We start from the raw sequence: 27,010 nt of genomic DNA, 5'->3' as shown, positions 1-27,010 counted from the left end.
AGTGTTGAGGGGGTGATCCCACTCTAATCGCATCCAAGTCATATGATCAACCCAGTAACTGTGAAGAGGCAGGTCAGGTTAAGCCCTGTAAAGCTACAGACAGGTTGCCAAGTCAAGACAGGAAGTCAAGTATATTAAACCCTCAGATGGTATTTTGATGGTGTACTGTGTCATTAGTTTGATGTATTATATGTGTAGCTCCAAACCTTTTTTGTTTTTGATTTCTTAAAATGAAGCCATCCCTCCTCTGAGGTAGGGCTGTATGTGTTATGAGTGTGTTCATGTGTAATTATTCTCCTTTTTTATTTTTTTTATCTCTTCCTGGTCTGCTTTCTGTCTTTTGTTTTGCATTTGGAGGTTATTTTTTTTTTAAGGTAAGTGGCTTTAAGACGCAATAGTATTGAGTATTTAACTATAAATGCAGTAGATAAACAAAAGTCAGATAAAATAAAATGTTATTTTGTGTATTAAAATATGCTTGATCCAATTAATTATCCTCTGACAACCTCAGGTTTACCCAGGGACCCTATTTTGGGGTCCTGACCCCCATGTATTGTTATTATATAAAACTTGTATCCTTTTCATATCTTAATTTCTGGGTCTTATTTGCTTTGATTATTATCATTGTTGTTGCTCTTGTGAATTAAGATGTATGTCTGTTTCGAAAGGTGTGTAAATCCTGTTCTTCAAAGACAAATGTAAATGTTTCGTTAAAGGTGCACTATGTAGTCGAATGTGGAAAGTAGAAGAGAACAAGGTCAACACAATTTCATACTGTTTTACTTTGTTTATATGTGGCGGACCCTGCCACCTTTCTAGCTTCAAACAGTGTTCTGGGACCTTATTTTCCTCTGAGAACAGAAAGTTTATTCAGTTATTGAAAAGATAAATATTTCTTGTATTATTGTCTCATTAATATTGTAAATATGAGTTTGAATTTCTTCTCCAAAACTAAGTTTACATCCTAATAACCACCATAAAAGTTTATACGCGTATTCTTGAATGTTATTTTATTTGTTGTGTTTTAACTGCTTTAGCATGTTTGTTAACGTCACTTTCTGACAACAACTTAGTTTAGTAAATGAATGTTTTGTTTTTTATTAATGAGTTTTATTTTGAAAGCGCTGACAGGAAGCAGCGGTTAGCACGCTGTGTGCGCTGACTGTGGTCCACCGGTCTCCCGGACTAACTACCCATCAGCAGACCGCTGTTCAAACAGTAGACATGGGACCGTGGAGTCACCGAGGGGGGGGAAACTCTTCTCAGCGATTCAGCACAACAACTCACACCAAAGGAAGCCAAAACCATCCGAAGATGTCCAGTGGAGCCTCTACTTTTTCACCTTCATGCCCAGTTTTTGCTCAGTAGAGGACCGGAAGTGGACCAACTTTAAATGACAACTGACGCTAGCCGTGCTTTTTTTGATACCTAGGGCAGAGTGCCACACCTTCGCTCAGCGCAACAGGTAGGTCGAAACTCGCATCTTGTCCGTTTGCTAGTCGCTCACACGAAAACTGCTGGTCTGAATTAACTTTTAAAGTGTGTTTAAAAAGCGTTATTCAACCTTTTGCTAACACAACCTCGACGGTTACTCGCAACAACAGGTGAGCGTTGTGTTATAGCGTCTAACATATGGCGACAACCAATGACTTCATGATGTTACACAGCATAAGATGGGTACAGGTGTGATGCGTGTGTGTATTAAATATAAATATACAAGTGTGGTGAGGCCGTTGTGTACTGACAATAGAAATGTGTGTACACCTGTTACTCATGCAGGTACAGGGTTGGTTTATTAAAGGGCCACTATGCAGTTTTGGAGAAGAAATTCAAACTCAGAATTTAATATTCACACTATTAATGGTACGATATCAGAAATATGTATGAGGCTAAAGCTTAAATAAAGGTACCCAGAACACTGTTTGAAGCTAGAAAAGGTGGCAGGGTCCGCCACATGTAAACAAGTTAAAGTATGAGTGTGTGTTGTCCTTTAAGGTCAGTTTGTTTACTCAGTTTATTCAGTCATGAAGATGAAGATAGTTTGTTTATTTGGTTTGTTTAGATCACAGTCAGTGAAGATCTTTTCCTCCTGATTATAATTTCTTCCCCAAAACTACGTAATGCTCCTTTAACACATAAGATTAATAGATACATGTGTATATATATGAACTGTAGGTAAGCACAAAATAAAAAGTATCTTAATTCTTTTAATTAATGTATTAATTTACTTGTTTATACTTAATGTACATTGTAGTTTCCAACATACAGGTCTAAATGTTATTGTCCTACAAAAAGTGAAATTCACAGTAATGAGTCGCTGCTACAAGCCTGTATATAACCTATCAAGTATACATTTTTAATCAATGAATTTCAGAATGATTTATTATTTTTATGGCTGCACCCTAGAGTTAAATAAAATCATACTGCCCATATTTTGACACATATTACGATTAACGATTAGTGAGAATGATCACGTTTGCGTCACAGTTTTCAATCTCATGGGGAAAAAAACTATTTAAATCGTGATGATGTGACATTTGTTGGGGTTGTACCAGTCACCCATCCAACTAGTACTTGAGGAAAAGTCTTAAAGTATCTTATATTAAATGTAAATTAAATGTAAAGTATCAAAAGTACATTTCTGGCAATAAAAGTACAAGTAAAGTAATTATACATATATTTACATGTATGTATATAGTACGGGTCAACTGATTATTGGCCTGGACAAATATTGAGTAACTAGAAACTTAAGTTTTTAAAATAAATGTAGTGGGGTGGAAGTATAAAGAAGCAGAAAATGTAAATGCTCAAGTAAAGCATAAGTACTGTAAACTTCTACTGAAGTACAGTACTTGAGTAAATGTACATAGTTACTTTCCATCATTGTTCTGTACCAAACAATCATGTTTTCTTACATCTGGACAACAAGATTTGTAGGTCAAGACGTCTCTGCAGCACTACAGTACTTTATTAAATGTCGTTTTGTCACTTTTATCAACAAACTTCAGCGTCTGTAATTGGATATTGCAATTGGCTATACTGCAATTTTGCTAATATTTTGATTATTTGTGCAGCTGTAATTATTTCTAATCAAAAACTCGTACCTCAACGATGAGCCAATTTATTTTTTGTCTGTGAAGTGTCAGAAAATTGTGAAAATGCTCTTCATAATTTTCCCGAGCCAAAATACTGTCTGGCTAACTGCAAAGATATTCAACTTACAATAATGCAAAATAGAGAAAAGAAGCAAATCTTAGTTTTCAAGAAGCCATAAACAGAGAAAGTCAGACATGTTTGCATAAAAAGTGACTCAGACTATTAAACAATCACCAGAATAGTTTCCCACAAGTTTCTCTTGATCTGCGTATGGTTACTTTAGTATGTTACATAAGTAATGCAGACTGAAAAATTTCCATCCCACCCTGAACATACTGCACATGAGCAGGTGAAGTTAATAAGTGAATGGAGGGCTGTTATTGGGGACATTTGTTCTTTGTTGAGGTGGAGTGGAGGAGGAGGAGGAGGAGGAGGAGTGGTCTTGAATCAGTTAACCTGAACTCATGTACACGGCCTTGGGCTTTGTTTGCACATCTAACACGTAGTCTCACTGAACCCTGGGTCGCTTGCAACCTTCATGTCTGAAAAACCGGTCATGTCTGTCGTTTATCAAACACAGCGCCCTCAAACATGATGTTAATAGACGTGTGCGAGCGGCTTTAATACATCAAGGTGTCTCTTAAAAGTCCATGATGGTTTTCTGACCTGCAGGCAAGATTTACAACATTATGACAGTTGATTTATACAGGATGCTGAGTTGTGGTCTGATCAGCTCATTTCCTTTTACCCTTAGTGGCAGACTCCACCCATGTGGCAGCGTATTAAACAAAACAAGCCATTAAAAGTGTATGCAAATAATATTTGCCCAAAGTCTAGTCTGCTTTTGCTGCTGCTGGAACCTGGAACAGGATGTAAACACGAGGACGGAGCTCAGAGCTGTTGTTGACATTAAGGTCTGGAAAATAGATTGTACGGTTCATTTGTTTTAAAGTGAAGGATGTGTTGTTGTGTAACAGTAGGGAAACCATAATACAATTAAATAGCATTTTAACTGACAAAGAAGTGTGAAATCGAACAAGAAGGAATAATCCAAAGCACTCGATTAAACCGAAAATTAACCCACAACTACATTCGTAATGCTACAGATGTTCAAGCAAGAAGAAATGGCTGGTCACAGCATCTCAGATATAAGGTTGTTGCTTTTCTGTATTGTGTATTATTTTAAATTGAATGTTGTGTGGTTTTTGTACTATCGGTCGGACAAAAAAAAGAAGTTAGACAAACATAATCATAATAGATGCTGGAACCAGCAAATGTTCAACATTTCAGCTTAAAAAAATAGAACGATTGATCGATTATCAAACTAGAAACCTGGATATGATAGGTAAAGAGATTATCCTTAAAAACAAAAAGAAACAGATTCTTGTGTACACAATGGTTGAGTTGATGTTAAAGATTATCCTGGTTGCTTCACTTTGTATTTACCACTGCGTCCCTGGCTCTACATCATTTAAAAGTGCACTCCTCTCAGGCTTCTTGTAGGCTTGTTTACCTGCTGAAGCATAATTCAGAGCTCCTGGGTTCAGGAGGATCCACAGGAGGAAAAACAGCAGCAGGTCTGTTTGCGGTGCGAGTGTGAGGAGAGCAGCGCTATTGATAAGTGTGGGCTGCTGGGTAATAGAGAGGAGACGGGACTTGTTTTTATCAGACTGCTGCCCAAGGCCATCGGAGGAAGCTGTTTGGACACAGCACATCTTATTATTACACAGAAACAGACGTGAAGACACACACACACACTCAGGTCACATCACTGACCTCACATATCTGCATCAAGTAGATTAGAATCAGAAAAGAAACAGCAGTTAGAAATCAAAATAATGTGGAAATACGATGGCTGACCAAAGATAAATAAGCCGAGCTCAGTTTGTCAAGCGAATAAAAAGTTGTCGAGTCATATTTTGACTAGATTTTTCTGATTAATAGCAGATATCCAACAGTATTTCAGTGCTCTTTGTGTTGTAAGTCAAACAATAACGTCACTTAGATGAAAAGCTCTGGCTCCTTTTATGGGAAGTGTTATCAGGTGTGGAAGGTTATCTCATCTTACTGTACATGCGGGTTATTAAAAGCAGTGGGTGAGACAGCGTCATCTTTCTTTTTCTTTAACATCTTGTATTGACATTTCAGCTGGATTTTAAAAGCCTCAGAGCTGATAAGAGGCCCAAATTGACGACCTTATCGAAAGCTGCCGTTCTCTTTCAGCGGAGGGTCACACAGACGGCAGCTGATGACTGCGAGGAAATAAAATCATGAGGGTAGAAGTTCATTCTCAACCTTGGGGGACACATATTTGCTGTGGATAGTCTAACCGCAAGCCATTCCCAGAGCTTTCGACCGTGTCCCCTGGTGTTCATGAGATACAGTCGAAAGCTGCAGGGATTGCAAAGTAAGGCAAGGCAACGACGCCGTATTTGCATAGCACCTTTCATACGCAGAGGCAATGTTTTACATAAGAACAGCGTTCAGGAACATCAGAAAAAAGGAAAATGAATCGACCAAAATAGAATAAGATTAAAATAAATGGAAATGCAGTGACACTGCACTTACAGATAAAATGCCTCAAATTCAATAAAGGAAATTAAAGTGCAGGAGAGAAATTAATAATAAATCTTGTTGATGGAAGTAGAAACGATGTATCAGCCACTCTGGAAGGTAATTTCATACAGATTGTTATCAATACGGAAGCCACAGTCAGGCCTTTTAGGGCTGGTATTGATCACTGGTTTAATGTCGTTAGAGGCTCATCACTGATTGGTTCCTCCTCTTAAACATCGTCACCATTTGACATTTTTCAAAATATGTCATTAAAAGCTGCAAGTTATGATTGTTTTCATTGTTTGTTAATAATTGCTGCGTACTAAAAGCAGCGTGTCAGCAGCACTTCTCCATGTTGTTATTGAATTTAGAGGATTTGCTACAAAATAACACATTTTTTAAAACATCAATGGACTGAAAACTTGGTCTAACACGTCCACATGTTTCCCTTTTAGCATACCAGACATTGTAGCGATGGAAATTCCCGCCAAGTTTCCGTCTACGCTGTCTGTCTCGGCAGCACACGATTTGAAAGTTCAAATTTCACGACAGTCTATGTGACGGATCACACTGTAGATGAACAGAAAGATAAGGGGACAATAAACAAAAACAACACACAGTCGGATGGATGTCGGACCAGTTAGCCCACTTTTCCTTCACCGGGCCCCTCCCCTTGCACCCACATGAACATGATCTCTCCACACACACACAAAACACCAAAACACACAATGTGTCAGGATATAAATTATGACTTATAATGCAGAACGCGGCTTACATAAGCCGACCTTTTCACGGATCTATCAGGTGACCGAGCCATGTTGCAACAGCAAGGTCTGGTCTGTGAAAGACTCGGCTCCTTTGTTGGAAAGTTCACTGGAGACCCTCCAGAGAAATACTCATATCTACACCTCAGGCTCCCAGAATGTGCTTTCAATTACTGTCAGAAGATAAGAGAACAGGGATTTTTGTGATCTATTAGCAAACCGCTAACGTTATTCAAGCTGTCTGTTTTTGTCTCTAAACCTCGTCGACCTGTATTTAGTTTTACAGTGTTGGTATGCACAGTGTTTAGACCAGCATCTGAAACCCACAGTCACACAGAAGTGGTTGTGGATAGATTTCAGTCGTCCAAGGAAACAACAAAAACAGCTGGTATCAGATATGCGACACTGAGGGAAGACTATCTCAAGGAGGTGTTTTTGTGTTTTGAGGTGATGTGAGAGGCCTGAGATGAAATCACAGGAATGTTCTCAGTTTAAAACACCTAATTAAAGGTGCTCTGTCGAGCTTTTTTTGCAAACAACCAAACGTTTTCCCACCACAATACATGTTTACTAGCTCGCTGTCTTCTACTTTGCTCTCTTCGTTGCATCATAGCTGTGTTTCTTGTCACGTTACTGCCACCTGTGGATAGGTAGACTAGTGTGTGGCTTCGAAAAACATTGTTTTATGGCGCTGGTCATCAAAAGCCATTAAGTTTGTATCTCTACAATATTAAAACACATGGTGATTTTGATCAACCACCACCACTAACTTCCAATTTCTGGAGGGAAGCTTTGGATCTCAATTAGATATTTGGATTTAAGCTATTAATAACATTAGTTCCTTGAAATTTTAACCTAATTAAGATTTGATAAAAGTGATTTGAAAGGATTCAGATTATTTAAATCGTATAAACGCTCATGTTTTAGCTTAAAATCTTCTCATTTTTAAGAGTAGGAGTCACTTTTCAGTCGTTGTACGCACAGTTGCTGCTGTTTTTCAAACAAATCTCCCAACAGGTAAAATCAATTCGACCTGGCCTCCTTCCAGAGGAAGAATTATTTTAAGCCTTATCTTTCTGGATGAAATTTTTCCACCTGCAGCAATCTTTCAAAAATAGCTCTGACTGCCACCTTCACGGGTATCCCCTGGATTTCAATCCAGTCCACATTTAGGGGACACTCCACAGCAATCTCACTTTTATTGAACCTGTTTCCCCGAGATGAAATGTTTCAATTTCCTCTGAGGAAAACTCAGAAAGTGAAAAAATGGGAGCAGGGCCAAGCTGCCAGCGCTGAAATATCTCTCCCCTTCAGTAATTGTCCTACGATCTTCCCTATCATAAAAAACAGGAGCAATATATAATATATTGAGCGGCGGAGGGAGCAGATAAAGCGCTGTTATTGCCAGCCAACAATGGCCAATATCTGAATGAATGATAGTCATTTGATGCACAGATTGAATCCGTGATCTCATTATGACTTTGGAAAGTCTCCAGGGGAGCAACATGATTGGTCAGTTGGATGTTCTGATGTGAATCTGAGTCAGCGGCTGTTTGTTACTGTAAAACCTGCAGGAGGCTGAGAGAAAATCCTCATTGCTGACAGGATTCATTTTTTTTTAGCTTTCCACTCATTGATTAATGGTTGCAGCAAGTTTTAATGCAACTCAAAGCAACAACTCAGAAATGTGGCGTGGTGGCGTAGAGGTTCAGACCTAAAACAACGAGTTCATTATTTTAAAAATGATAATCAGAAAGTATATTGGTCTTCAAATAATCCTGTTTCAAGCTTAAAATGAAAAAGACTCCCGTGCTCCACCTCCTTGATTGTGATGATTTGATAATACACTGAATGTGTTCAGATTGTGACTGCTGTTCGGACAAAGCAAGCAATTTTAAAGACGTCATTTTGGGATTCAGGGAGTTGTTTTGGACATTCTTCTCTATTTTATGACATTTTGTGGACTAAACAATAGTGGGAACGTTTCATTCAGCTGGTTTGAGTCCTGAAGATGCAGGTACAGGCCAGGTACAGATGACAGTTTTAGGGCCATGCAGATCAATCTTCAAACACATACTATGATGGGAATTCATTGGGTGTTCACTGCTCCAGCACACAGTTTCCTGGTTTTTCCACTTCTCTCCGCTTATCTACTATTTACTCTGCAAACAGAGCAAGGCAAAGATGACAGCTGCAAATAGACTCACCGGAGCCACAGCGTGCCTTGTTAGTCATGTTTGTTATTTTCTTTAAGAGTTCTTGGGAGTTGTCTTTGCTTTTTAATATCACTTAGTTATCAGTGCAGTGACGTAGCTTAGTTACTCACGGGCCCCCATTGCTCGGAGGAGAGTTGTTAGCTGCTCGGGCTAAGATGGCACTGCATCACCCGTGCCCTGCAGGACCGGTTCCCCTCCGACCGTGAGCTGTTTCTGCTGACCAGAAGCGGAAAAGGTAGCCTGAGGCAGGTAACACTACAATCACACTGTCAGTCAATGCAGAGGCAGTTTTTGCCTTGCAAATGTGCAACCCAACTCCATGCCGATGCAAACCAGCTTTTTCCGACGCAGTCAGCCAACCATTAGTCGTCCTGTCAGATTCTGTGTCCTCACTAGATGTTTGAGGTCGGTTAAAACACACAACAAAATGCATATGTAACAATAAATTATACATTCATAGTGGCAAGAAATCTTGGATTTGTATGATTTTAAACATTTAATTGATCCCGTTTCACATTTCACACAGGATCCCGATCAGAAACTTGATTTTTTGTGTTATAGAAAGCTTAAAAATGCTGTTTAAGTAGGTGTAGTCTGTTATGTTGAAACTCAGTGTAACAGTAGCCAAGAGTCAAAGCAAACATGCAGCTTGCAGTGAATAAAAAGTTCAATAAACCTTTGAACTTTCAAGTAAATAACTTGTGTAATGTGATGAGTTGATTCATATCAGTCTTATATCACATAAAAAGGAGAATATTGTACATAGAGCTTCCTGTTGTTCGCATCGCTGCCCCAAATCATCGCCTCATTGCCATGTCCAGTTTTTCTGAACACAATCAGCCTTGAGCTTTTCCAAAGCTTACGCAGTCCCCATGATTTGACACATGAGAGGGAAAGTCATGAGGCTGACTTCAGGGGTAAATATTCTTGAAAAACTCATGTTGTACCTTTTTATCTTTGACCCCTGTTGATTTATGCTCCAATAATTTCTTTGTGGCGTTACCAGGCGTACCGAGAACTGGAAAATTATGATTATATAAACAAATTGTCAAACAAAACTGCATAATAAAGCAGAAATGCAAAAGAAAATGCAGAAATAAAAAGGTTTGTGGGAATAAATAGGTGGAGAATGCGCAGGGGAAACATGTTTAAAGACATTAAAGCATAAAAAAATAAAAAGACGACTGATGAGCACTGTGACAGCTAATCAAAGCAGTGAAGTTGTGCACCAAAGAACCAGAACAATTAGCTGAAAGGAGCTAAAACGCTCCTCGCTAATGAGAAAATAAAGAGTCCGTTGATATTTATCTGTGGATTCTTAACTACGAGTGACTCCTTTTACATTGTGCTTCATAATCTGATAAATTATTAACATTAATAGTACTGATTAATGCAGCTTTAAGTATTAAGTCGGTTGCATCATTATAGGCAACCTGGAAAATCTAATTTTATCTGTGGATTAAATATTAATTCAGTTGTGGAGATCTAATTAAATCTGTATGAAACTGAAATGTGTCTTATACAGTTTAAACTTTATCATAATTAGTAATTATTGAGAAGAATGTGGAGTGAGTGCTGAATTATTCCCCGTCACAACACTTGCTAATCCATGTACTGTCACAGTGCTTTTATCTGTAGTGAAAACGTGGTGCCAGGAAGGAACCAAAGCTATTTATACTCGTAATTAATTCATAACAGTTCAGAAACCTTCATGTCAAAGGGTTTTGGACGTTTTATTTAAACAAATATGCAGTCGTATTTGGGGGCTCTGCGCTTCGAGATGCTCCCCAAACGAATCCGAGCAGTCTGCAGGACTCTGAGGCGAGCGCATTAAAACACCCCCGAGGGTGTAGGGAGCAGAAAGCAGCGGAGCCGTATCGCTGAGATATGAAATATACATAATGCAAAAGACAAGAAAATGCCACCAGCACACAACAAGTAAACAAGAGGAGAGAGGAGAGGAAGAAATCAGCTCGAACGTTCACAGGATTGAGACTTGGAGCTTGTCAGATGATTATTGACCTGCTTGAATGTGAATAGTAATTGTAAAAGTTGGCTGATAGCGACTTCAACGGTTCAGGGACTAATGCAACGCTCCATTAACGCGATGGTTCCCCATGCCCCGCTGGGAAATTACCTCCTCTCTTGCTCCCCTCCTGGAAGATAAGGGACACTTGAGCCGGGTTGGTGCCTGCCAGTGCATCAGTGTGTAAAAACAAGAGTCCTCAATTTCAAGCCCATCGAACCGCTGGGCCTCTCCGTTCGCTCTGGATTGCACTTGGCATGGTACACCCTCTCGGCGTTCTCATAAGTGGCTGCGAATGTGTCGGAGGGTCCCAGTGAAACGCGGACGAATGTTTGGTGGCGATTGTTGCAGCCGGACTGCGGTCAAGTCCAACTCAAACCACAAGAGATCGTTTCTGTGAAGGAGAAACAAGCGAACGGAGGGCACTCAAAAACAAGAGGATTGCACTCTGGCTAACTTTGTCTGCATCCTCAGCGACTACACCCACCTCTGGACTCTTTTTATGGGCAATAATTAGGCGCCTTGGGATAGCTAAGTCATGCTTTGCTGCTTTTGCACAAATAGTACAGTCTTTCATATTTAAAAAATGTGACCTGGTCGTGGTGGTCCTGGAGCTCATAATATTATATAACCCAGCCTGGCTTCTTTTGTTTGCCTTAGTTTGCCTTTTGATGCTAACATGAGTTCTGTACATTGAGTGTATTTGTTGTTCCCTCATGCATTGTTAACATCAGTCCCCCACGCAGAGCCCACCTGGGGCTGTCAGCTCGTTCCCTCCAGGACTTTGCACAAATATGTATGAAGTCCCACAGCGTAACTGAGGCCCGTTATATCATAGTCACCAGGCCTTACTGCGTTTTGAAAAGTTGCAGGACTAAGTGATACAAACTGGTGAAGACAGCTGATGATTACAGGAGCTGTGGCTCAATGCTTTTGGCCAAAGATGTGCCTGTGTGGAAAAGACCAAGAACAACAATGAAATAATCTGAATAAGAAGTGTTGTCACGTGTTACCGAAGTCTGATATTCTTATCTTATTGAGCCTTAGAGCTCCATTGTTGTCCAGAATGATTAATAACACATCAGTGATCCAGGGTGACGTGCTTTTTAGATGAAGTGAACAAAGCTCAGTGCAAAATCTTTAAACTCGAACAACGCAGACAGTTCAGCAAGCGGCGGATCAGATATGGAGACCTCCATCCTTCATCAGAGCAGTCGGCCCGATTTAGATTTTTATCTTTTCACCCTTAAAGAAAAAGGTATTTCTTCCCTGGGAGCAGTTATAATGCAAAACTGTTGATTCTGTATAGTCATCACTGCTTTTTTATAGCAGGTAAAGTTTCATCATGATACGATATTGTAGCGATTCTTTTGACAATACCACGATATTTGCTGATATCACAAAGTCTGCCGCAACACCATTTCAATTTGTTCTATTCAGATATCTGCCCATTTAACACGGTCAGTTACGGAAGAAGCTGTCACCACTTTCTGCTTTTGGCCATAAAAGACAAATAAAACTACACATGAATAATTCTGAATAACTGTAACCAGCTAAATGCAGTACAGTTTGAACTGACGTCACGAACATACGTAAAACCTTGCCTAACAACTAGAACACTTAACAAAAGTATAAAAAAACAGCTCAATATTAACTGTCGAGGAGACAGAACACTTGTTTTTCTCACCATTATTAGCTTAAGCCTACAGCGTTTTACATTAGCCTAGAGGCTTGCGGACTCATAGCTTTACAAATAACACGCTGGTTTATGTAACTGCATCTGCCGACAGAACAGCACGGCTGAATTTCAAAATACATGATTTTTTTTTCCCCACCCAACATCGTTGAAACAGATCAGCTGATGGCGCCATAGCGAGAGCAACAAGTTAGCGGACTCGTGAGCGAGAAGCTCCGAGTAAATATCCTTGTTGTCTTTTTCCTCCTTCCTTCACATTATTTGCTTGTCTCTAGCCCTGTTTGACAGAAAAGTTGACACAGGTGTGCCATGGGAATTTCAAAATAAAGTTTCAAAAATCCTAAAGACATTGATGTTTTCACCTTCCATCGATGAAAATGTATAGTTAATCATTAAATCGATGGATGATACAGTGCCCAGCTGTATGATGTAATCGCTTAGCTTATTGTTAAAAGTGAAACTTTACATTTGTGACTCGTTTATAAAGATTTACACGCTGAATAGGAGCAAATGGGCTCGATATTTTCATGGCATTTGTTGACGATGAGAAAAATAACACCAGACTTCAAATGTGATCTAGTTGTTTCTCGTTTGAATGAGATGAAGCCGCACTTGCAATTTATCGTCCTTGTCTAGCGCTGTTAAAAGATTCAGCTGAAGGCAAAGGAAGAGCCCACAGGGTCAGAGAGTTAAGGTTAAGAATAGAAACTGTTTTGTCTCGTAGTCCACAAAGAGATACTGTGTCCTCTACCTTTGTCGCTCCCTATTTCTCCTTCGCTTGCAGACAAACCCCATTCAAGACTCGGTGATTAATTATTTACTCAGGCAATGAAATGCCAAAGCCTGGAGAAACACACCACCAGGAGAGAAAAGGTCACTCCCATCCTGCTCGTAGGTACACACTCTACGAGACACACTCGCGCGCACACACAAACACACACAACAATGATGGATGGCAATAACTTCTTTATCGGTGCTTGAGGCAGACAGAGTTTTCATCCTCGTGTCCGAACGCCGTCGAGACCAAGGGCAAAGCAAAAACTTGACTGATGAGGTGAAATCTTCGAGAAAGCCCTCATTTAAAAACCGCTCACATGTCAGAGGTGGTGAACTGACCGATCAATAGCAGTCTGAGACTCTGTCAAAGTGTGTGTGTGTGTGTCATAGCGCAGACGAGAGTCTGTCTGTGGGGCTACAGTAACTAACCTTTCCTTGATGATGGGAAAATGTCACTCAAAACGACATGTGCGTGTTTTCCAAAGATGTTTTGTCGCTTTCGATTTTGTCCGTGCCGTTAAGTCGAAGTGTGTTTGTGTGATTAAAGTTTAATCTGCTTTCTTAATGTCCCTCCGCAGCTCCACGACACGGCGGGCCAAATGGGGTGCCAGTGCTGCAGGATGATAAAAAGGTGAGCGTCATTACCTCTCCTTGTTCTGTTGTTGTGACGCTCTTCTGTCCGACACGATCGGTAGAGTGAAATTGTCAGGACGCGATCGAACAATCGATTGTTGGCGGCGATTTAAAGGGTCGCTTCAGACAAATACATCTTTTTACACGTTCTTGCTGTAATATCCGTACATCATATAACACAATTTATCCTTAAGGCCTCAAATCAGATAACAATAAAAAATCGTGTGAAAACAGTTAACTAGGAAGTGGTCGAAGGCTAACGTTGGCTGTTGGCTTATCAAATACTTTGTTTTACCTTGAAAATTGACCTGATGTCCCTCAATCTATTGTCTTTGAAGTTGCTGATAAATCAGGAGTGAAACGACAACAATTTGTCAGATTCTGTACATTATTTGGACGACGTTTGAGCTTCACGTCTTGACTGTGATGTCAAAGGAAAATGGCCGGCGTGTGAATATAGTCTATTAGATGAATCGCTGCAAATAATTGAGCCAATTACTTACATTTCTGAAAGAATGTCCACCTCCTCAGTAACAACCTCTTGTTGTAGACTTCCTTATCTGCAGGTCCGCAGCGCCAATTCAAATGTCTCCTTGCCAACTTAATGATTTCTTGTCTCGTTTCATACAGATAGTGAGAGGTCCATTATAATACGTCTGCACACTCAGCCTCACGTGGGCTCTCTGTACAAACTGTGAGTCAATATGCCAATAGCCATCGCCCCTGGTTACTGTATTTCCTTGCAGGGCTGTCTATTCATTAAAAACCTACAAGGCATCGTTGTCAGGGCTCGACATCGTTGCGCCGTTCGAGGTGAACGAGGAGACAGAACCGGGCCGGGAAACGAGATTTTGATTGCAGATTAATGAAAGGGCACGCTGTGATTCGCATACCAGAGTCGTAATCCCCCACTCCACACTTTTTTTTTTCCTTTCCCATGTCAGAGACACATGTGAATGCTTGTGACACACACACACATACCTCCCTAATTGTCTGGAGTGTCACATTTCTGGGCTTAGCGGTGTGGGGTTTGGCAGGGTGTGTGTGTAGGTTACTGGGTCAGCAGTATGGTCTCAGTATCAGTTGTATCTCACACACACACATCCCAGGCTTTTGTTTTTTTAAAAATACAGATTTGTTTGTGAGAATTAAATTGAATTACTACCTTATACTAATAACAACACAGCTGCTTCAATATTTTGTAATGTCATTTTTTCACGCACAAGTATTTTATGAACATGAAACACAACTATAAATAAAAGATACAGCAACTCTGTGTTTGAGTAACTCTTGCTTCAAAATGACTGGATTGAAAATAACACAATTTCTTTTACATATTACAGTGAGTTTTCACTTCGGTCCGCGACACATCGCCTCTTTGCCTTTACGGTCAGCACTGTGTGTTGCCTAGGCAACGGTTTGCAATGATGGGATAGAAATGCACGCCCAAAAGAAAAGCCCACATTGCTGCTCAGAAGAACACAACTACTCTAAATTTGGCTCAGACTTGCAGATGATGAAGTGGGAGGTTGTATTTGTGAATCATAACGTAAACAGGAATATTCAAATTCAAATTAAGTACTTAAAGGGTGAGGCATGATGAATCGACTCCTTGTTGGATATACGTGTCATGTCTTTAGTTCGATCAACTAATTCAAAAGGCAGCATCATCTTTTAATTTCCTCGTGCATAGGTTTCACCAGAGACAGTTTTGAGTGACCAAACTTTGTAACAAACTGAATTTGGGCGGTATTTTTATTGAACCCTTGAATCTTTATCTTTGTTAGTGAGTGTTATTTGAACTTGACTAATGCTAACCTGCAAACAACAACCGGAATAAAGTCAAGTCGTTGTGAAGTAGCTTTGAAGAAGGATTTTAAAATGTAAATGACGCTCCCTGTATTATATTTTAAACCAATATAATCAGCTTAAGCAACCTGTGAAGCACGAGAAGGGAGTTGGTAGGAATCTTCTCCCGTAACTGTGTCAGTACTTGACTTAACCTGATGGAGTAAACATCATGAGGAGCTCCCTCACAGTCAAAACATAGGCAAATAATGGCCTCTTCCAAGATGTAGGAGCGCCGTTAAAGAAAACTCCTTCACATAAACAAACCCCAGAACAGGAAGGGAATCCCGACAGAGGGGAAAGCAGGAGCTCCCCAGAATCAGCTGCACCTACTTACAGTATATGCAAAGACGCTCCTTTGGTATTAAAATCTGAGCTTAACACCAAGGAGCTGCTGCTTTCCTCTTTCTGTGTCACTTCCATCAGCCGATTTATTTGATTAAACACTGATGCTCTTTACGGAGACATTAAATTGTTCTTTTTCCTCTTCGGTGGACCCAAAAGTGGAGACGTTTTGTCTGAAAAATGAAACAAAAATAGAAAATTACAGCAACAAGTTTCTTGGAAAATAGCTTGGAGATTGAAAGGGCAGCCTGCTGCTGTTGATGAAAATACAGTTTCATTCTCTCACATGGCTCTTGTCCACCTTTTATGAATCTTTTTTTTTTTTTTTTTTAAATAAAACACCTTGTGTGTCTGGCTTTCCTGAAAGCGAGCCTCAAATTTCACCTTGGCAGCCGGGACACAGCGGTGGCGAGAGAAATGGAAAACATCCATTTTCTCAGCTTTCCACTGTGAAGGGAGATGGAGGGGAGGATGCAGGGTGAGAGAGAGGTGCTTAAGTCGGAGAGGGTGAGCGTGTGGGACTATACATGTGTGGGCGGTGGGTGGTTTTGTTTGTCTGCCGCTTACCCATGACGGGAGCGAGGAAAACGTCGTTTTTTTAATTAATCAGTACATCTCAAGGTATTTGCTTCTCAGGTTCTTGTTAAGCACATGAATAGAAGTAACGTCAGAAAAGGAGAGGGTGAGATTAAACAAAAAACACAGCAAGCGCAGAAAACAAGAGTGAAGAGGACAACTTGAGGAGGAGGAGGCGGGAGCGAGACGATGGATGGAAAACGCTCGAGGGAAGGCGCTCAAATCAAGGAGAAGTCAAGTGCAAAGGGATAGTAGATTAGCAAGCTGCGACTACATTACAGTGACGCAGGAAGAGAGACGAGGAGGAGGTTTGTGTGGAGAGGTGCGAGATGGAGGCAGCTCTGCTGGGGTTACGAGGCTCGCGGGGCGGAGGAGAAAACAAATGAAAGGAAGAGGAAGAGATGAAAACATGAGGCTCTCGCAGCAGGAGACGTCTGACAGCCTGTTACACCGTCCACAAAATAGACCCCCCATGCCAACACTCCTAATACCTGTGGAGGTGCGTGAGAGTGTGATCTTGTGAGAAAATCCTCCAAAATGGGGTATCAGACAGTCATTAGAGAACTACAAGGGTGTCAGAGCTCACTGTAAATGAGCATTAATTAGTATGAGACCTTTGTTGACCTCCTCCATCCTACAAGGAGTTGGTACAACACTGACAAATCTGTGGCAGAGGATACGGCAGTCTGTAATTTAGTGAGAGCAGATGAGAGCAGGGGTTCAATAGAAACATCTAATGAAGGAGTGAACACGAAACACGTCACATCAATGCTAAATAATGTCAGAGTGCTGCTTTATCTGATTGAGAATTATTATGCCGGTCGCAGGTGAAAGTGCCCCTTTTGTATTCACCGTTTGTCACTCATCTTAATGAGCTGAACTGTGCGGCATAACTAGGCCTCATTATTTCTCAGTTTTTCTTAAACGGAATGAAAAACAAAACACGAATACATTTGTGTTTATTATCATTCATTGTTTCTTACTTAGAAGACTCCGGCACATAATAAGCTGCCCCTTTGTTTTTCCCCGTCACTTTCTGATATAATTTGCATTTTGTGCATTTTAATCAGACTTTCTCTGCAAACAGTGGTGACAAGTGCCCTCTAAAAGCAGGTTACGGCAAATTTAGTGGGGGACAGTATTATAGTTCTGTACTTTTAGCCCAATATGTATACAAAAAAATGATAGCCTGGAGGGATAATATGGTATTGTGGCGGTACTGGCTGTAAATTGCTTACAGGCCAGCCCAACCTACATAAAAATATAAACAAAAAAACATAACCAGGGGAATGCCCAATGTCCACTACTAGGACAATAAACCAATAAAACAAATGCCTCTTCCCGCTATAATAAATAAATGTGCTCCTACAAGCCCCAGGGAAATAAAATGGTAAACTGAAGGTGTAAAGGGGTTTTAAGGGGTTCCCAAATAAACAAAGTTCCCTCAAGAAAGATGTGGGCATCCAAGAAAACATAATAGGGCCTAAACAGACCAGAGTTTCTGGCTGGAAACCTCTGGGGAAATGAGGTTCTCAGAGCGTCTAAGAGTAGTAGGAAAATATGCTTATTTGCCCCCGGTAAACACACCATCTCTTAGGCTGTCGCAGCTACCGTGTCTCTGGACTAGTTAGGCAGAGCGGACAAGCCAGATGTCCGCAGGGCTTTCCACTGACACCCAGTGACGCTCCAGCAGCAAAAAGGCTCTGGCTCTGGACGATGAGTAACCCCAAAAGGAGCAGCAGCAAACTGGGACGGAGGCCAAAGAGGTTGTTGTGTTTACCGGGGAAACTACAGCTCGTAAGCTGCCACATCAGCACCACGAAAAAACAGACAGCCAGAAGTTCCAACGCAACCAATCATGTATCATGTCAACTAATCAGAGGCGGATTAAGGCGATTTGCGGAAAAGGCAGTGGAATCCATGATAACCATACCCTTATTCTTTTAGCATTAAGCTAAATAAGCTAGCATCTAAGAGTGGTCTCCTTTCATAGCAGTTGATTTTATAAAATATGCTTCTGAGAGTTTGCTAGATCAGAGGATTGATACCGCTCTCATTTCTGTGAGTTACCTAGCGCTAAAGAAATTGTTATCTGCTGATATTAATATTAAATATTGATATCGGTATCTGCCTCAAAAATCTGGTATCAGTCGAGCTATTATCCACCTACATCATTGAGAAAACAATCTGAGTCTACAGAGAATTTCATTTTGGGCAGCAAGAATTACATCTCAAGGCAAATAATGCAGAGTACACCATGAGTTTGTTATTTTAATATTAATATTGCGGCTTCAAGGTCAGACTTAGCACAGCCTATATTGATATGAACATCTGTGTTTATGTGCTTTGTGCATGAGCGTCTGTTTCATCCTCTTCACTTCATGTCTTTTGAACTGAAGGGAGGACAGTGCAGTCAGAGGCCTGTGTACACCTCCTTGTCGTGTTTTATTTTCCAACAGTCTGCATAATATATCCGACACTCACGTGAGCAGTGCAGACATCACCACAGCCAGACACAATAGATGCAGTACTTGTAAACATCAGGCGCATGTCTCAGACGTAACAGTGGCATTTAGAAAGGTGAATCGACTGCACAATAAAGGAGCCTCGCTGCAGTCAGTTTACAGGATGCGGTGGTGTTTTTCATCGATTGTCACGGGAACATCTGACTCCTGGAGCCCAGTCAGGAGGACAGAAATAGTTCTCTCTGTCTGAACCCACATGAACCCGCATACTTTCAAATCTAAAAACTATGCTTATTTGGACTCCAGTCAGTTTGTCCCCTAATGACTTTAACCCTGTCCGTCTGTCTCTCTCACAGCTACATCTACGACCCCTCTGTGGCGGTGGATGTGAGGAAGACGGACTCTGCAAGCGGCTCGCTCTACCAGCCCCACCACCCCTCAGACGGGGTCCCCGGCAGCCACAACAAGCAGAAGCAGGGCTTCAGCAACCTGGGCTACAACAAGTCCAACGACAGCACGCTGAAACTGGAGGTGGACAACAACCACGTCAACCACAGGCTGCACGCCGCACCCTCCGCGAAGGAGCTGCACAGGCAGGGGACGGCGCCACCTGCAGAGGTGTACATCATCCAGCCAGAAGCTCTGGGACCGAGGTGGATGGTGCAGGAGAAAGAGCCGAGCCAGGTGCCCGTTTACCCCAACATACAGGAGTACGAGAACCAGACGAGGTACGATGAGCGGGAGCACCGTGCGACAAGGAACGGGTGGGACAGCTCCATCACCGTGTGTGAGATTGGCATGGAGAGCCTGTCCGCGGACGAGACAGACGAGGGCGTGGGAGGCACGCCGGAGTACCCGTGCGACACGGGGGACGAGGGTAGCGTCCTGTCCGTGGACATCCACACCAGCACCACCAGCCTGTCCTCGGCCGACACCAGGGACGAGCTCAGACTGCCAAAGACTCCGGACGTTTCCACAGGCGAGAGCGGGATCTTGGTGATGAAGAGCGAGGACGAGGAGGAGGCGGCGAGGGTGGACGAGGAGGAGGTGCAGAGCGTTACAGACTCAATGGTAGCAGAGGCTCTCGCCGCATTGGAGGCCGCCACCGCCGGGGAGGACTACGAGTGACGGACCTGAATGCGATTCAACAGAGCGCCATGAAACTTTGGTTCTGAAGAACATCTCGTGTGTTTTTATCAAACAAATGAAGGAAAACTCTGTTTACAAAGGTACAGATTTATTTTTGAACTCAAAGTCTTGGATATTTTTTTATTTTGGTCACACTGACGGAACACAACGACTGCCTTGTGAAGGAGGCAACTTTTCCAGTGCCGCGAGGTTTGCGTAAAGCCACAAATTAAGAGACATGTGTGGACTGAACAGCGCCTGCAGCCATCAGTGAATCTAGTGTATTTAAACACTCCTCAGTCCTAAAATGTCTGTATGCACTCATCACTGCTTTGCCATGTCCATACTGCCCTTGTACAGGTATTGTAAAAACCAACATGTTGCTTTTATCACATTTTTGCCTCATTTTAGAGCAGAGCTATGCTAAATGCTAGCGTAGAGTCGATGTTTCCTTGCCATAGCTTGCTGTTTCTTCAGGAATCTCGGCCTCGTTCACTGAGGAGGCAGAAGAGGAAAGGTCAAAGCATGTTTTTATACGCTACCCTTTATACGTTTCCGTCTCCTCGTGTTATTTATAATACCGTCACTCGCATCATGTTTGATTTATTGTGAGAGGCACTGGACGTCGCTAAACAGACGAGGAAGCTTTCCTTATTTATAGCTAATTGTCTCGTCGTTGATTTCATCAGAACGAATTATCTATCTACTCGGAAATTTAGAAACAATTAGTTTACACACTGTCACTGTCAATGTCGTCTAACGCACAGCTTCACTGTGAGACCGTTTGTCATGCAGTGACACGTCAGAAGATCTATGCACATGTGAAATCTTAACCAGGTTACCAAAGGATAAAGTAGAAAATAGCCACTTGTACATTTCTTTGAATTCATCTTAGTTTCTGCAGTTTTTTTCAACCTTAACTGAAGGTTGAGCCAAGGTCATATCATTGATGAGTAAACCACAAAGGGGCCATCAATACACCTTCTATCTCTGTTTTTATTCTATTTTATAGGTCAGGCTTCGTGTTACTAGTTCGGCCTGTGACGTTAGTTCAATCCACAGCTTGCTCATGTGCCTAATAACGAACTAATTGAGGCTAGACCGCGCAGAGGAAATCACAGTTTCGGCTTTTTGAAGTGTGTTCATGTTAAATAAGCTGTTTTGCTAAATGAAGTTCTGAATTTGTTTGACTGCGACTCGCCTTTTCACCGATTGTTTGCCTGCCAAATCATTTCTACTTATTATATTTGTATTATAAAACAAAGGAAAGTACTTTTAATAAATGTACTCACAAAATGTGAGGTGTGTGTACTTGTGTGCAGTTATTAATCCTGATGTGGCCAGAATAGATTTAAAAGATATACAGAAAAAAAAAGTTAGCAACTAGATAGCTAGCGTTAGCCATGGAGGATGACACGTGTTGTTCACAAGAGTTTTGTATTTTTTTTAAGGATTTGAGGATTTGGATGTTTCCGTAGTTGTCTTCTTGTGTTAGTATAGTAAGCTAACGGTTAGCCAACTGTAAACGTCAGTAGTATGCAAAAGGACCTTATTAGAGAGATTCTGCTGGACATGAACGCTTGTTTACGAGCGCTTCCTCCCTCCCACTCCATAAAACGAGTGCGATCACTGAGGGACTTCGGTGTTTAAACCTCAACATCGCAGCAGTTAGAGCCTCGGCGGGCGGCGTCCAGGGCCCCTGGGCCTCGGCTAATGAACACCTCAGGGCTTTTTTACTTGAACCAGGAAGACACACGCAGAGCACCTTGGAAACAACCAACAACATCCTGCGGCTGGAAGAAGAATCCTGATCGGCTGACTGACTTAGGCTCTTCACGGCAGGAGAGGATGTTAGTGTCTCTCTGAGAGCAGGAGGTGGAACAGAGCTGTGACGATACTGAAATAGCCCTTTCTTTGGACATTTATCTATTCATCTCACCCACCCTCTTCTATCTTCATCCCTCTTGCTCTTCGCCTGTCGCTGTAATTGCTCACCACCGCTCTCTCAATTACAGTGTGCTCTTTTCAAGCCTGAAACTTGGTTCTGTCTGTAGTTGGACTTTGTTTTTCAGGCATGGGGTCGAATGTTTTTTGACTTGCAAACATTTTCACTCTTAAATCCCCTCACATGTAGTGCACGGCGTTGAGTTTCAAACGTCACAGCGATACCACATGAAACTGGAGCCAATTATAAGTCACGTCCAGCATGATGTCAAACAATAGGACTGCCAGCCTCCGGGCCACGGTGAAGCTTTGATCCAAAATCACTCAGAGTGAGTAAACAAGAAGGTATGTGTCCTCTCTCTCTCTCTCTAGGGTGCTGCTGTGTTTTTTATCCCCCCCCCTGCCTCGATGAACAAGATAACTTGTGGATTCGGTGGGTAGCTGCTAAGTCAGCAGGGGAAATCACAAGCTGGAAAACAAACGAGCTTGTTCTTCGGCAGTGAGACCACAGTCAGAGGGCTTACAGTCAAATCTGTAAAGGAATCAAATGACACAAGCTCTAACGCTGGTTTTCTGCTGCAAAAACTAAAAATGAGCCTTTTCTTTATGGAGTTCTGAATGTACACCATACTGCGATCAGTGTTAAAGGCACGGTTCACCTTAAAATCAAAAGCACACATTTCCCCTCTTACCTGTAGTGCTATTTAGATGTGTAGATTGTTTTGGTGTGAGTTGAGTGTATCTACTCATGGACGAGACCCTAGCTAACTAAGCTAACTAATGTTACAGCTCAGCCAAAGAGGACGCCATTAATGTTTACATCTGGCAATGTCACAAGCAGGAGCCTCTCGTTCTGGAGTTGATGCCCACCTCTTTCTGCTCGGTGGTACGCTTAGCGGGTGTAGCCGAGTAGAAAGAAAATAGTTCCTCCACGAAACCGCTCACAACAAGTTTTGGAGATTATCTTGATTGTATTTTTTTCAAAAGAAGTCAGACATCTCTACGGCCGGTAACTCCAAAACTCTGCATCTCACACTAAAACAATCTAGATGTCTTGATAGCACTACAGGTAAGAGGAAAGATATGCATTTTTGATGTGGAAGTGGATTGTCCTTCTAAGAAATAAGTCACACCTGCACCAGTGTGTGTGTGTGTGTGAGGGTGAGGGTGTGATTGTCTCGCGAAATGAGAAGCATTTCCATATATCCGCCGAGCGTGATGACAAACAGGATCTGCTGTGGAGTTCCTGCTTAATCAAGCCGGTGACTCATCTTTTCATCGATGCGCCCCTTCGCACCGAAAACAACAGAGCTGAACTCTGCGTGTGCGTCACACTTTGATCCTTTCAATCTGTTCAAGGATACGCAGAAAGGTAGATCACGTAGAGACAGGGAGCAGCTGGGGCTTTATTATGGCACAAATACAAAAAGGCATGAAGGGTTTGGATTAGCGGTCAACTAAAAAAAGTGAGATAAATAAAACAAAAACGTAAGTCAACCACAGCTCCGTGTCGGTTTGCAACTTCAACAAAAAGCTGATTTCAACTGAACACAAGCTTAAAAGATTTCAACTCATGATAACCACCATTAGTAAATGTTTTCTTCTGCTGATTGTGCCATTTTAATTTCCAACCTGTTTCTGTCTAACTTCCCCCCAGCAGGCCACTAAACTGAGGTCAGGTGTTAGAGCTTAATTTCCAACTATAAAATGTGTGATTAAAAAAATGTACTTCAGTTAACCGACCTGCAGAAGTTGCACAGAAACTAGTTGGAAATCACTTACATCAATTCAACCGTCTGCTGAGGGTAAGTTAGACAGAAACTAGTTGGAAATCACTTACATCAATTCAACCGTCTGCTGAGGGTAAGTTAGACAGAAACTAGTTGGAAATTAAGCTTCACCAACTTCAATTCAACGATCTGCTGAGGGTAAGTTAGACAGAAACTAGTTGGAAATCACTTACATCAATTCAACCGTCTGCTGAGGGTAAGTTAGACAGAAACTAGTTGGAAATTAAGCTTCACCAACTTCAATTCAACGATCTGCTGAGGGTAAGTTAGATGGAAACTAGCTCAAAATTAAGCAGCGGCGACTCATTTTAATAAAGTGGTCTGCTCAAGGGAAGCTGGACAGAAACTAATTGGAAATTAAGCTGCACCAATACACTTTAACTAAGCGGCCGATTGAAGGGAAGTTAGACTGTAACTAGTTGGAAATTAAGCTGCTCTGATGGAAGTCTTTACCAACTTGTTAGCAGGATAAATTATAACACAAATATATAATATAACCTGAATTCTTCTATGAACTTTCCAATCATTTGAAGACATGACAATCACAAAAAGTCACATAAGCTGCCTCTCGTTCTCCTTCGCCGTTACTCTTTAGTGTTGCCGTCATCCCAGTGACTCACAGTAATCACTTCACCTCGCCCCGCCTCGAGATAACAGCACAAAAGTAATTTGGCATCGAGCTAATTTGAGCCGCAGCCTGCTGTGCGTTGAACGTCGATGGCAAATAAAGAGCACTTGTGTGTCAGATTCCTTCGTGTTGTTTTTATTAGGTCCATTAGGCAGCTGGCTGTACGGTCCCTGAGGTGTGTGCGCTCCGTTAACATGTTTGTTTTTCTCAAGGCTTTGTTGGCCTTAATGATGTCACCCTTAATTGTAGCACACGCGCACTCCCTTGTCTCAGAGGAACGGGTATATTTAAGGAAGACGTATCCGCCTACTGTGGGATTATTCTATAGATTCTGGGTTGTTCACCCGCGTTTAACACAAATCTGAAGTTAGAAACATACCATAGGGTTTTTTTCTTTTTTTTATTTACTTCCTGGTTTCCTTCTGCGAACACCACACAGGCTTTAATGTTTGTTGAGTTGACCTCTTCCGGAAAACACATGAATCAGCGCTGACATTAAATGGTATCTTTCACCTTTAAATGTCTGAGAAGGAGCCGGAAACAGTCTTGTTTTGCAAATCACCCGACATCTCTGGAAATGTTTCACTCCGGTTAAATATTAAAGTCTTTAACTGGAGACTGAATGCGGCTCTTTAACTAAAGCAGGGGTGCCCTAACTTTATCTCTTGGAGGCCAAAACTGATGCTTAATGATGGACCACGGGACAAAGCAAACACATTGTAGAGTTAATATGCAAAGTTAGGATCACAATTTCTCTTCATTGACTAATTTTCTGTGTAAAGTGTCGCTCTGCTCACTGTGCTCAGTTATTTATTTAGTGCGTGTAGAAAAGTCAGTTCTTTATTTGTATTCTCAAGTTCATTTTCATAAAACTGGTCCAGTTGGAGTCCATTTATAGAAAACTTCCTTTTACTTGGTAACGGATTCATTTTCTCTGTCTACAAACTGAGACTCAGAAGTGCTTCGATGTCAACAACATTTTTGTAATGACTAATCCTGGTTATGTCTTTTTCTCTGGCGTTATTTACAGCTGCATAATGTACAAAAATAAGATATCATGTATTAATGTACAGTAGTGATGTTTTCTTCCATTAGCAGTACGTATAATGTGATTAGGGATGTGAAAGTTATATTTTTTCTTATTTTTTTGTCTCAGTCGTTTCTTTTTGGTTTTTTTTTCAGATAAGCCTGTAATAAGTTTCTACCTCACCTGCACAGGTATTTCTACCTTTATGCCTTGCAGCTAGTTTGGCACTAAAGAATTGATTTAGCACAGCTGCTCTGTTGTTGTTAGGGTCAGGCGTGTGAGAGCTGACCAATCAGAGCAGACTTGGTATTCGGGGAGGAAGCGGGGCTTAAAGAGACAGGAGCTAAAACAGAGCATGTCAGCTTTAAAGCATGTAAACTTATTCTGGCAGTAACTTAAAGTGAAGTTATGCGCCTGAAAATGAGCATTATATCTTTCCTGTTGCTGCCTTCACTGTCTGCTGGGATCTGTGAACACTGTTTGAGTTACAGAAAGGTGGGCAGTGAGCCACTTCAGAAGGTCACCGTATTCGCGGCCCTGATGTAGTTCAAAGGTGTTAAACATTGACTAGACTTCCTCCCACTGGTCCCGAAAGTTTCCCTAAAATTTTTTTTTTCTCCCCCCTGAGCCACAGAGAGCTCCATCCTCTTTGGCTGATAGCCAGAGACAAAGATAAGATGTAGGGCACTTAGCCTGGCATCGGCATGGGAACCCTGTCGCCTGGAGGCCTGAATAATTCAGTGCCTGAGATAAATTTACCGCTTATGAAGTCATGCAAAAGAGACAGAGCAGTGCTTTATTATTATCTATACCATTTTTATGTGCATACATAATTCCCTCGTGGGATTTTTAAGTCGCTTCGATGCAGCGTGAGAAACCTTTTCCACAGAACTGGTGACACCGTTTCTGGAGCTAAAATAAACACACATGGAGTCAATATTTGCACCAGATCCTTCATGTCCTGCACTGTCGACCACATCTTTCTGACAGGCTCAACGCCCCGCAGCCACCCTCTGTGTTTATAATAGGCAGGTTTGCTATGGGTGGGGTGACGTCGCCCTGTGTGCTCTCAGGGTTTCTTTTTCGGCTGCATGTAAATGTTCCCCCGTCCCTGTCAACACTCTGAAAGTCAATCCTCCCTCCGGCGCTGTCAAGTGACACCAGCGGCAGCCATGTGTCACTCAGGAGCCTTGTTTAATCACGTCCTCCGCTGTTGTTCGGAGCAGTTAGGCATCGTGTTAATAATTTAGCAACGTTATAACCTAAATTAGCAGATTTGTATCTTCTCTTCTGTTCAGAAACTTGTAGCCTTTATCGAGGCCGTGTCTGCTCGCGCGAGTGAACCTGATAAGCTTCAGAAGGTCAACGAGAGACCAAGCGAGTGAGGGGTGTTAATCCTCGATCTCAAAAACACCTCTCCATCTCCATCTCATCTCCATTATGTGGAAGTAATATGATAGAGAGCCCCAGGTCATCGAACTACCTCCTCCAGATG

General features: G+C 41.7%; 1 protein-coding gene across 1 annotated transcript; it reads left to right on the top strand.

Moving 5' to 3' along the window:
* The first annotated feature begins 1,151 nt into the window (after window positions 1–1,151).
* Window positions 1,152–21,437, top strand: LOC311251407 (uncharacterized protein). Its single transcript, XM_084343805.1, has 3 exons — window positions 1,152–1,465; window positions 13,710–13,762; window positions 19,355–21,437. Exons 2-3 carry the CDS (start codon window positions 13,731–13,733, stop codon window positions 20,124–20,126), a joined length of 804 nt encoding a protein of 267 aa, XP_084199931.1. The 5' UTR covers window positions 1,152–1,465; window positions 13,710–13,730; the 3' UTR covers window positions 20,127–21,437.
* The last annotated feature ends 5,573 nt before the right edge of the window (window positions 21,438–27,010 follow it).

The sequence above is a fragment of the Pagrus pagrus genome (assembly GCF_965226575.1).
Source record: "Pagrus pagrus genome assembly, chromosome: 22".
Lineage (NCBI taxonomy): Eukaryota > Metazoa > Chordata > Actinopteri > Spariformes > Sparidae > Pagrus > Pagrus pagrus.
Note: the sequence above shows the minus strand (reverse complement) of the source record. Positions and strands in the feature narration are given on the sequence as shown.